The 12,937-nt window shown below is 40.2% G+C and overlaps 1 protein-coding gene across 1 annotated transcript in view; it reads right to left on the reverse strand.

The window, feature by feature from the left end:
* Window positions 1-12,937, reverse strand: part of csgalnact1a (chondroitin sulfate N-acetylgalactosaminyltransferase 1a) — a 38,495-nt gene that overhangs the window by 3,898 nt on the left and 21,660 nt on the right. The window contains exons 5-7 of the mRNA XM_042509546.2: window positions 2,276-2,454; window positions 851-945; window positions 532-613 (exon numbers count right to left, since the gene is read on the reverse strand). Of these exons, the coding sequence (XP_042365480.1) occupies window positions 532-613; window positions 851-945; window positions 2,276-2,454 (356 nt within the window). The remainder of the gene's footprint in view (window positions 1-531; window positions 614-850; window positions 946-2,275; window positions 2,455-12,937) is intronic.

The raw sequence follows: 12,937 nt of genomic DNA on the forward strand, positions 1-12,937 counted from the left end.
TCCTTTCAATCAGAGTTTTTGTCCTTCCTGCAGCTTGTTTAACATTTCGGCTCAGTTAAGTGAGAGCATTTTCATGCTGGCGTGTGTGCCTTGGCCCTAAACAATAAACCACTTTGAGTTTCGCTGTAGCCTTTAAGTGATGTCACTTTGGAGGGAAACTAAATTGATGTAAATGTGTCTTGAGAGCCAATATTGCTCAACTAGTACACAGATGGAGAGGACATGGGGGCTGTGAAATATGCTAATCTATGCTTCTGCTGCTGCTGAGAGCTGTTTCATGCAGAGTAATATAATCAAATCTCCTCCCAGTTAAGAAAAGTAATGTAATATTAAACCATTTGGGTTCTGGCGTTTTTCATATCCATTAAGCTATGCCACCATTAGCATAGCATCAAGTCATCCAGGAAGCCCATTTTTACCCCGCATTAAGTAACGCCTCTGCTCAGATAATCAAGCCCCAAGAGCAACTGTTTATCAATTCCTGCATTGCTAAAATGTTTTGATGGTTACGACTGCAGTGCAAATATTTACCTATGTTGATGAAGTCGGACCTGTATTGGCAGGTCATGCCGAAACCAAAGTCCCTCCAGAAACCCGTGTCTTTCTTGATAACCTGCAGGAGAAAAGAACAGCAAGTCTTAGGGAGCTTATGAACAAAAATATATCAGCTCAACACACTCTGGAGGCACATCAACAGGAGCATGCTTCTGTCGATTTTTAACAGCTGGAGAGGGGAAATATTTTCACAGCAATTTAGCACGGCAACTGAATATAATGTTTTCTACAAGTGTCTTGGAGAGTGTTTGAAGAAGAAAAGGGAGCGGGTAGGTCTGATTGGTGTGTGTGTTACCAGCTGCTGCTCCACAGGTGGGACGTGTTCAGGACTTCCGTAGATCAGAGTGGGGTTGTACTGGCTGAATAACACCGGGTAGAACACCTTTTTACCTGAGAGGGAGCGAGACAGCAAAGCAATGTCAGATAAAAACAGTGATTTAATGAGAATTGTAGGGAAAGCACTTTAAATATTTATACATTTCACTTGACCATTTCTAATTACACTGAGAAATTAGAGACTAGTCATAACAGTTTAACCACTTGTAATTACAATTAAGATATCTGCCATTGCATCCTGGCTAATAAAGATATGATATGTCCAGACAGATTTCGTCCAGTCGCAAGTACTTTTAAGATATCCATAAAACGTTCACTTAAGGCATCTGTAATTACATTTTAACTCTAATTACGTTCTGATTAGTAAGAGTGAATCAATGAGTTGTTAAAGTAGCAGTGTGTAGGACTTAGTGCCATCTAATCCATCCAATGGCAAGGACCGCAGATTGCAACCAGCTGAAACATCTCCCTTGTGCAAAGCGTGAACTCCCAGTTAGAATTCCCTTTTTTACCAGGAGTTGAATTATCTACAGAGGTGTCTTCCTCTCCATAACAAACAGACCCAATGATTTAAACCGTTAAAATCACCGAGTAAATCAGGTTCACACTACAAGTCAATGTTTTCTCAGTAATGTTTAGCACATTGAAGACGGGCCACTAGCTTAGTCCGTGCTAATGTGTCACCATTTCTCACCATTTTTCCGATTTTCCGATCCAAATTAGCCACAGTGGTTTCTTTCTCTCGAAAACAAACCGACCTGGTAAAAAACTGGTAAAAACACCAAACAAAGCAGTGTCATGTTAAAAAATAGCGCTTTTCCGAAGCTGCTTGTCAAAGAGGGACTGCACTCAGGGACTCACAAGAACGCAAACAGCCCTAAAAAGAGCCAGTGTCTATTCTGGTCTACTGTAAAGACACAGTGGTGCAACATGGCGGACTCAATCGACAATGAGCTGCTCCATATGTAGATATAAACGGCTTAATCTAAGGTAAAAAAAAAACACAATTACTCTTATTTTCAGGTGATTATAAACTAAAGAAAATATATTTATTATATTCTATCCCATTTCTGCCCATATATCCCCCTGAATCCTACGCACTGGACCATTAAAAACTACAGTGTAGATACCAAGAAGTTATTTCTTGTCATAATTATATCTACAATTTTGGATATCCTTTATCTTTAATATATAATAATATATCTACGAATACATATTGCCTTCTCGGAATGATTAATCCTGAGATATTTCCTTAAACATGCACAGTAATGTCTTTGGAGATTCTGGAGTGAAACAGTTTGACTCGTCATAAATGCATTGCTGATATCTCTCATGTTAATAACGTTGATCTTTTATATGTTAAAAAGGTGAAAGTATGTCACACCGGGCTGCGTGTTGAGTCGGCAGGTGTTGAGGAAGTCAGCGGTGAAGTAGATGTCTACGTCACAGAAGAAAAGCAGCACGTTGCCTCCCTTCCAGGCTCGGGCCCCGACGTCTAGACCCCGTCCCCGAGAGAACTCCTCATCCAGCTGCATTAGAGTGTAGTTCTTAAAATTAACTTCCCTGCAGAGAGAAAGAGAGAGACAAAGAAACCAGAAGTCAATTTTCTCACAGAAACACCCACAGAATGAAAATATCAATACATGAATATAGATTTTTTTTCAAGTTTATTCATATTAAAATGAGCTTGTTCGAAGTCTTCTTTGTGAAACTGCTAATGTAGCACAACTGTAAAGAGAATATACGACTGCAGGATTTCATAAAGAATAATAGACATTTTCACATTTTATAAGACAGATTCTTCCCATTTTTTACCCTGATTTGCAATATTTCTCACTTATGAGTGTTGGCAGAAACATCAGACCTTCTTATGTATTCATTGCATTTATTAATAAGTTATGTCTGTATCAAATTGAAATTAAAACATCTAAAGTTTTCCTGTGCTCTTGATTGATTGCAATGAATTTGGATAAGCTTATTACTCCATTTTTTACAGTTTAATTATCTAATTTTGTTTTAATTGATTTAATTTTCCTTTTATTGTGTTGTGATTTCCTCATTTATTGTTTTATTGAGCGAGAACGAGAGAGAGAGAGCGAGAGAGAGAGAGAGGAGGAAAGCAGAAGTAAGACGTGAATTGATTATAAATCTGTTCAGAAACTGAAGTTATACAAATAATCAACATGCAGTCTCTAAAGCCACCAAGCCCATTGTGCATCTAAGCTGTGAAATCTTCCTTTGTCCAATCTGCAGCCAGTAATATATTCATTTCTGAGTTTGGTTGTTATGGAATATGCACCACTAAAGTACAATATAATGTTAATTGTAATTTTGCAGGCCTTAAAGGAGCTGTGAAACATTCGGAGCTTTAACACAGCATCAAGTAACTATTTGCGAGGTAAAGGTATAGTGAAGTATTGACGTTCTAAGCAGAGAATGAAGTCGTACTGCCTTTGTGTGCGTTTTAATCTGAACTTCTCTGTCCAATGATGTGGTATCCGGTCCGGCCGCTCATGCTTGTTAGTGAATGTAGCCCACTGGCTAGCTCATGTTATCACAATTAATCAATCAATCAGACTTTACTTGTATAGCACTTTTCATACAAATGAACTGTAACACAAAGTGCTCACAGATGCGCAGCACCCATGCTCGGGTTTCTCCACAGGTAACAATGTTAGTTCTGTTAGCACTGTTGCTGTTGTTGTCGCTGTTGATTGAGTTTGCACTTTTAGCTGCCAGCTCAGCCATCTCCATGTTGATAGCCTTGTGCAGACAATCCCGACTCTGACTCTGACTCTGAATCGTCAGTATGCTCTGAATGTTGCATAATGTTGTTTAAAAAATGACTAATCAATCTACACTTCTACCTTCTTCTTTAAGATACTGCAGCTGATACTGTGGCTCACGTGGTGCCTATAATGATGATGTTCTGTAGTCTTATTTAGCCACTTCTAGCAACCGCCTTTTTACATAATACATAAAAACTTCAAGGTTCACCAGTAGGGTATTTACTGACAAATTTTAAGTCTTAAGCTTGTTTTAACCAAAGACCTTGTTTCAGGCTTCTAACCAAAAACCAATTTAAAAAACCCAATGACTTTGAGACAAGGGAACTGCGAGTACTAATACTTAAACTCATTTCCAGGTTTTAGGCAAGGGGGGTGGAAAGAGAAGTCACTGTCTAAAATGAGGGGTACAGCACATGCCCCCTTTTTGGATGATTGCCCAGAAACTGCACAGAAACTGCTCCTTGGTTTTACGATTCAATCCTGAGTCACTCTATTCCTAAATAAATTAGTGTTAATCAAACTAGACAAACTTCAGACAGCATATGAAACATGGGGCTGAATAGCTTTACAGAATATGAGCACTGAGTTGTTTTTTTTATGGACTCTGGGACAAAATATGATGAAGCTGCCATACACACTGGATCTGATGAGTAGGTTAATGCAACAGACTGTGTGAAACCCAAGAGCCAACAGGGGCCCACAGCATAGTTGTGCCCTGGGCTTCCCTGTGGGTTGATTTGGCTCCAGTAATGCTTCATTTTCTGCCATTAATATTTTCTTCCCAAATATTAAAACATGAAGAACTCACAAAGTTCACATCAGCACAACTTCTTGTGGACGTCTTTTAACTCCCGCGATTCTTGTTCTCAGCTCATGTTCTTTTCTCCCGCGTTCTCATCATGATACGAACAAGTTTTAACTGTTACTGTAATTGCACGAGACAACGAAGCTTCCTCCATCACTGCCTTGAAGTTTTCTAAGGATGTGGTGAGAGTAAAGAGAAACAGCTGGATCCAGATGTATACAGCTGTGGCTTTTTTTCTCCCTTAACCATAACAATTCACACTGCTGGTGACTAATCCTTTACTCATGCATACACAGACCGAAACGCACACTTCGTATTGACTTCAGATACAGAGATTACTGAGGAAAAACTGGTTCACACGTCTCTGTCCAAAGCAGAACAAACAGGATCTAACCTCCTTCGTTGTTCATGTGATGTTGGGTGATATAACACGAGAGAAAGCAGGTAGACATGCACAGCTTTGTCAGAGGAAACCGGGATGACCAAAGGAAACATGGTCTGTTTGTTTTTGCCAGAGGCAGCGTGAATCATGTTTCCCACATTTCCATCTGACGGCTGTGTGTGTGTGGACATCTGTGTGAATATTGTGTATCAGCATATTTATTCATGTGTATGCTTTTGTCTCGCTCCTGTCCTTTCAGCTTCTCTCATGAATAAGACACAATAATACATTTTAATCCTGGTCAGAGCAGAGACACATGAACAGGATGCCACCTATGAGTGCCTTATTTGTCAGTCAGAATAACAACTTTATGTAAAACATCAGGAGCAATTACAAGATGTCCTTATATACCTGTCTATGTGTATTTATGTGCTGTCAGACAATACGTCTGCAGTCTATTCTCCACGTCTGTCTATAGTTTATGAAACCAAACAGAGTCGATTTGTTTCGCAGTCTAAACAGAGTCCCAGGAGAGGCTGACCCACCCGCTGGCACTCAACTGTCCACAGATGGCTAAGACGGAGCACAATAGCTCTGTTTGTCTCAAACAATGTTGATGCAATAGTAGTTTCATTCACATGTTGATTCAGTCTCAATTTTAACAGGGCGGGAAGCTCATTTGTCAAAGATGAAGAGAAAACTTTCAAGAACAGCATCTCACTGACTAAAATACACTGCTTATTTCCTAACACAAATGTGATAAAATATGGATTTTATAATGTTTTGTATCAGCAAAATAATGTCCTACCTTGTTTTAAATGGATAGTTTGATAATTACTACTCTTATTGCTTTATTTACAAGAGTTATATAAGAAAGTTGATAGTGCCATAGGCCACTTAGACGCTTAAAACAAAGCCATAGCCATGGGTGGATTATGAGAAAATGGGCCCCTGGGCACACATACACCAAGGCCCAGTCAAGGCGCTTGCCATAGGCGATATCAGCAGCTGCTAAGCAACTGTTAACTGTAGCTGCATATTTACAGACACCCAGGTGGTATTGATCCCCAAACGTCAAACTATTCATTTAAAACAGATTTCTGGTCTCATTGGAGCCTTGTTTTATATTTTGGCACCTCTCAGAGAGAACATTTACATGTTTGTGTCACTTTGAATGTCGCTGTGACATTAGCATCTAGCCTAATTGATTTCACTTTGGAGGGAAACTAAACTGATGTAAATCTGTCTTGAAAGCCAATATTCCTCAAATATACAGATACAGAGGATGTGGGGCTGTGATATGCTGATTTATGCTGCTCCTGCTGATTAAAGACTAACAGCTAGCTTGGCCCCGTGAAAAGGTAAAAATACCAGCTGAAGTTGTTTTTACATTTTGTTTTTTGAATGAATTAATCAAACAAGATATTTAATCATGTAAATTGTAGGTGGATTCTGTTATATCTCATTAGACTTATAATATTAGTAACAATTCTTCAACATTCGTGTGTCCACCTACCCATTTACAGAGTCTCTAAAATGTAAGCCCAAGACAATGAACAAAGGCACAGCTATCGTATGTCGAATGAAGTTCACTTAAATCCTACAACATCCTTATTTTTGAAACTCCTTTTCATAATATGCTCTTTTTCTTCCCTCTTCCCCCACAGCACCTCAATCTGGCCTAAAATAGTCAATTTGTTTACTGTGGGCGTGGTGGCTGGTACCTCGAAGGGGCTAAATTGTTGAAATTGTGTCAGAGTGAGAAGCCTGTTAAGAGCTGTCATGTTGTTTCTCAGCAGCAGTCCTGATCCTGTTAGTTCGGCTCAGGACAGGAGACAGAGACCAGATTTTCTCTTCTCTGTGAATCTGTGCCTCTGTGTAACTATTGCATGTATTGCGTGTGTGTGATTATAGCTCAAGGACTGACTGCAAACATGGTGTTTACTGAATGTGTGTGCTGTGAGCTTCTATATGTGGCCATATTAGCTTAGTTTATTTCAGCATTTGTTAGGGACCATATATAACAACATTAATCTGACATGAGGAGAAGAGTTGCATTGTGGCTGGTTTAGCTCTGAGCTAATTTCCATCTGTAGTCCCTGGACACAAACACTAATACAACTAATTCAATTAATATCTTCAGTCTAAACACATTTTCTGAGCAGGTGTTGCAAATTGGCTTTTTGCTGCAAACTCCAAAGACAGTGGTACTTCTACAATTCAACCATAAACCTAACTACACAGAGCTACACTAAACTAAACACGTTTTTAAGATACCGTCTTGCATTTTAGCCATGCTTGTTGCATTGCTCTGGTGATGGCACTGTATGCCAGTTAGGCGGTCCACCACTTTGGTCCAGACAGAGATATCTCAACAACTCTTAGAGGGATTAGCACACCTCTCTTCTGCTCTAAATGTGTCCATGTGGAGGTAGGGTCACTTCCAGTACAGTTTGTTGCAGTGTAGAAAACTGCTCAAAAAGTTACAGCATTAACATTTTTTCTTTGTTTTCATGGTAGAGCGGGCGTCCCATATACAAAAGCTATGCCCTTGCCGTAGCGGCTGCAGATTCTACTCTGGCTTCGGCCCTTTGCTGCTTGTCATCCCCTCTCTCTCTCCCTTTCACGCTATAGCTGTCCTATCAAAAAAATGTTTTCTTTGTGACACCCACACACCAATGTGCTGGGTGACTGCTGTACGACTGAGAAGAGTAGACAAATCAAAGTATCCAGTCTTACATCGTAACTACCAGTTGAGGAATCATATAGGAAAAATGGACTGGCAGATCAACATGGCTCACGGTAGTGCCAACCAAAAGAGCTCTTGGTCCCCCACGTCAAATCACATTCATGTCTGCTGTATGCATTTCATTACAGGTGAGAATAATGAGACTAGACTAGACTAATGAGTCATACTGTAATTGTATAATTGTGTGTCGCTGAGTGTTTGGTCTTGCATTTTGGCAGTCTTTACAGGCCCAGAATTGGCCAATTTAAGTACTTTACTTATCCTTACTATCCGAACTAACTGATAATTTTTTTAAGTAAGTGCATTGGCTGCAGTACATTACCTAAGGCATGATTCAAGGCCAAACTTAAATATCATTCCTTAGATCCCCAGAAAGGGCTTCAAAATAATTAAACACCATGTTGGCCTCAATATTCTTCAATCAAAATGTTATTCAAGGTTGTGAAATTAAGCAGAAAAGACGAGAAAAGCACGATTTTGAATTTTACAGACCACCTTCGCTTCAAACAAAGATGGCAGTGATCTTGTGACGTCACGTTGACTTCTGTATTAGTAAACACCGCATCAGTTTAACAGCAGGACGTCAGCAATGTCATTGTGAATGTGTTAGCATGCAAGGTTTGCATTTAGCTCAAGACTAAACTCACCGAAACACCACTGCATTTCTTTTATGTTGTCATTTTATGACATACTGCGTAGTAGTTAAAAATGTTCATGCAAGTGTAATCGCATGTACATCTTCAGTCAAGTCAAGTCTTGTCGCCCCATAAATACATTTCAAGTGAAGAAGGTAAACTGCTTTCACCTCCTTCTCCATGTTTTCCTGCATTCTTTGATGTGCTCTCTTGGTAGCTCCTCTCTACCTGGGATTTTTTTTTTAAATGGCAGCAATAAATTATAAACAACAAATTTCCTCTGTTTGTCTGTCACCTGTCTGCTGTTTACAGAGCAGGGAGGCTGGTGTATCCTCAGTGGGCAGAATAAGAGAAAAAAAAGAAGCTTGTGCTTTACAGTGAGCTGGGGAATCAGCAGTCTCTGCATGTAATGGAGAGGTAAGTGCAAGCTATAAAAAATGTAGACTTGTTGTGATCACTCTCAGTCTGAGCCCTCAGGCAAGACAGCTACACGAGTTATCAACGGTGAGTAATTTGCAGAATGGGTACAGACGATCAGTTAAGAGTCTCTTTAAAATGAATATTGGACAGCTTTCAAAACTGCTCTGTGATTTGTTTATCATTTCATCCTCTCATAATCTCTCAATCTCCGTCTGCTGGACATTATCCTTTCAATTCCTCAGCTGTCAGGGGCCCTTCACAGTGTTGTCGACCTGTCTGTGAACTTAACAAAATGCCATAGTAACATGAAAGGCTTGTCTGAGAGGCTGTCACAGGCTGAGGTAAAACCTGAAAGAGTGACAGATTGATCTCATCCTTCGTTTCTTTGTCTGCCCAAATTTCTGATCTTTCTCTTTCATCTTAACATACCACTTCCTTTGATATCCTTGTTGATGCTCTTCTCCCATCCTCGGATTTTTTTTTTCCCCCCACCTCGCATCGTATCTTTACACCTCTCCTGCAACTTCCTTTCTCACTGTTTTTTCCCGTCTCTGCTCTGCCTCTGAAACACTTACTCATACGTATCGAGCGGTATCTCTTTAAAACAGATCACTCACTTCTCCCTCCGTTACACACAATTTCTCAGCGGTATCTCTCCCCCTCTTTATCTCACGTTCTTCTCAATCATTATTCTTGAGCATGTAAGGCTCAGAAACGTACATTCCCCCTGATGGTTTGAGCCTGAGTTCAGGCTTTGAAGTATGGATGTGTAAGCGATATACTTGAAAGTTCAGTAGCTGATCCTATCTATTTTAAACGATATCCCCTGTGTCAGGCAGAATGCTTGAAAACGGAGGCTCTGATTTTGCTGGAGCATTGCTTTTCTATCTCCCATACTCTGCTTTGGCTGTTTTAGTTTTTATTATAGTCAGACTGGTTTGGACTTTGATATAAACACCTGCAAACAATTAGCACCTGCAAATGAAAACCCATGCATTTTTTTGCCCTCATTTAATCCTTGAAGAGGTGTTGATCGGGGTTACAAAGCTGCCTGAGATCCGGGACAGTTTAGATCTCGTTAGACTTGTTAGAAATGTGCCTCAGGTAGTTCACATTGGCTGCTGATAGTCGTACAAATGCTCTATTGAAAGGATTTCAGCAGGGACGCTGTGCTACTAAAAAGCAGAGAGTGTGACTGCATGTGATAAAGGAAAAAAAAGGACAAATAGCTAGAGGTTGTTTGGGAGCAGACGCAAATCAAACCACTTTCTCGAGGTGAATTCCATTTATAGGATGGGCAGTGTAGAATCAGATCAGCCACTAATGATGCCATCACTGCTGGGAACAGATATTGACTTGTTTGTGAGTGGAGGTGTGTGTGTGCACTTGAACGATATATTTGTGTGAACCAATTGGAGTTTTAGACCTTCAAAGTGAGGACGTTTTCAACTCTTTTTTGTAGGATCTGTTCTTGATTTATAGGGTTAATTAAAGTTTAATTAGAGTTATCCTTGGATAAAATAAGCATCTGTTAGTATTTGCATGCAAGCGTGCCCTGTTGCTGAGTCGATTAGTGTAACAGATTAGTTGGTTGATAAAAGACCACTGTGATAGTTGATTAAGTTATTAAGTAAAATCACCTGATTTTTGTTCAATACAACTTTGCAAACACAGAGATTGGTTTGTGTTTTGCTCTGAATCTTAACGACTTTGTGATCCCCTGACTTTTTCTCTACATATCATAGCTCTTGCGTTGCTTGGAGGCTGCTTTGCACAATGACAGGAGGCCAGGGGCAGGTCACAGCAGCTCTGCCCAGTTCAGGTGTACGTAGTGGTGTTTCTAGGAATTGAGGAAAATTCGTGGCTTAGCCCATACCACTGTCAAGCTGTCCAGGGGATTTTCCCCTGGCACGTTGTTTGATAAATGAGCTCTATTTTGATTCCTCTTTATGCACTCTGGCACCTTATTTACATTTAAAGTAACAAAAAAAAGAAGCCTAGTTTGCATCAATTTATATTCACTGTGAATAAGAAAATGGTTGGGGGGCCAGATTTTGCCCTTGTGCTGTAAGTTGAGCATCGCTGCTCTACCGTTCGACAGGCCAAATATGTCTAAAACTTTCATTTATGACAATACACAACTAATGAGATTCCCATCAGCCTCTGTATTTAGGGCTAATCAGTGTTGGCAAGCTAACATGTTTAACTGAGACAGCAAACGTGGTGAAAATTGTTCTTGCAAAACATGTTACAACCGCCATTATGTAATGCTGGCATTAGCTCAAAGTCAGTGACCAGGTTTTAGCAGAAAATAACTAGTTTGTTTGTAATTTTTGTCTGACCATGTCAGACACTTATAATAAACAATGTATATATTTAAAGGTCCAGTGTGTAGGATTTAGGGGGATATATTAGCAGAAACAGAAAATAATAAAAGAAGCGTGTTTTCCTCAGTTTATAATCACCTGAAAATAGGAATATTTTTATATTTATATTTATATTTTTTTTTTCGTTATTTTTCAATGAGCTTTTTATATCTACATATGGAGCAGGTCCTCGTCTAAGGATATCGACATGTTGCACCGTTATGTTCGTACAGTAGCTCGGGACACGCAAAAACACTGGTTCTAGATAGGGCCATTTATGGTTTCGTGTCAGCCATCATAGTTAGGAGCCCCTCTATGACAAGCAGTATAAAAAATAATACTTTTAAAACATGAAACTGCTTTATTCTGTGTATTTGCTGGTTTAAATCAGCGGATCTGTTTATTTTGGAAAGGAAGAGACATCTGTCATCTGCGGATAATTTAGCTCCCGGTAAAAACCTCTTGAACATCTGGATCTTAAGTTATCAGACGAAAAATATTGAGCACACATTACCAGGTGCTGGGCTAGCTGCCCATTGCTGATATGCCAAAAAGATTCAGAGAAACACTAATTTATAACGCAAAACTGCTTTATTCTTAGTTTTAATTAGGGAGGAGAAGAGACTTTTGTGGAAAATTTGCTGCCTTGTAAAAACCTGCTGATCACTAAAGGAATTCCAACCAGGAGAAGTTTCAGCTGGTTGAAATCAGTGTACTTACTACACTACATCGCTACATTACATACATTACATCGCTAGATGACACTAAAAAATACAGGTCCCGTGTGTGAGGTTTATGGGGATATAAACCTCACACACGGGACCTGTATTTTTTCATACATTACGCAGTAAAGACAGTAACCCTGAGTTACAGTCCAAATGCCCGTGCACACATGCATCTTCCTCTGTGAGCCTATATGCAGTTTGTGATTGTATCTGTGGCTGTACTGTATATGTGTGTGTGTGTGTGTGCTGGATAATGGAACCACAGGTTATCTAACAGAAATGACTCCCATTCATTTCAACCACAGTCTTGGAGCAAGATAAAAGAAAAGTAGGAGTACAGGGTTGATTACAGCCATCGATTCACGCCTAGGTAAGCTGCAGTATAACTGATGAATGAATTGTTCGGCAGTGAGAAGAATACGAAAAGCCTAAAAGGGTTCAAGGCGGAGCCGCTGCCAGGACAGTGCACTTTATCCAGCGCTGACTGTACCTCCACTTACTCCTGCTCCAACTGTTTTTTACTCAGTGTGCTTCTCTTACAAACATCCCAAATCTCACTTCTACACTAAAATCAATAGGGTTTGTTGTATGTTTGTGTTCTTCTTTTCTGATTTTGCCTTCTCCTTCTTCACTTCAAGTGTGTTTAACACTGCATTTTTTGCTTTGCAGTCTTCCCCCCCTCAGCGACAGCAGCAGGCAGACACACGGAGGGACAAAGAGCGACGCTGTGTGATACTATACTAGATAGTCCAACTGTATCAAGGCCACACAAAAACCTTCGGGGCTGGGAAATCGACAAGCGTCACCATAGCAACCCCCTCGGGGAATCTGAGGCTCTATCCACAGTGGATCTGACTTCTGAACAGCCGCCGGCGATCATCTCCTGAGGTGTGTGTGTGTGTGTGTGTGTCGAGGGGTCCATGTGAGAGGTTTAGCATGAGTGAGGGATGATCACAGGCATGTTGTAATTTATCTGTGTTGGCTGGTGGCTCGAAGCTCCTCAGCGTGGGTGGCACACTGCTCCATTATTCATCAGACAGATGACTGGCTGTGGCAGGACGCCGAGCCAAGAGGTGTGAGTGTGTGTGAGTGTGTGTGTGTGTGTGTGTGTGTCATAAGAGAGCGACAGATTAGAAAACGTGAAGAGCTTTCTAGTGTTATATGCGGGAAAAAAA

This window comes from Plectropomus leopardus, chromosome 20 (genome assembly GCF_026936395.1).
Source record: "Plectropomus leopardus strain MGB_pleo_1.0 chromosome 20, ASM2693639v1, whole genome shotgun sequence".
In the NCBI taxonomy this organism is placed as follows: Eukaryota; Metazoa; Chordata; class Actinopteri; order Perciformes; family Serranidae; genus Plectropomus; species Plectropomus leopardus.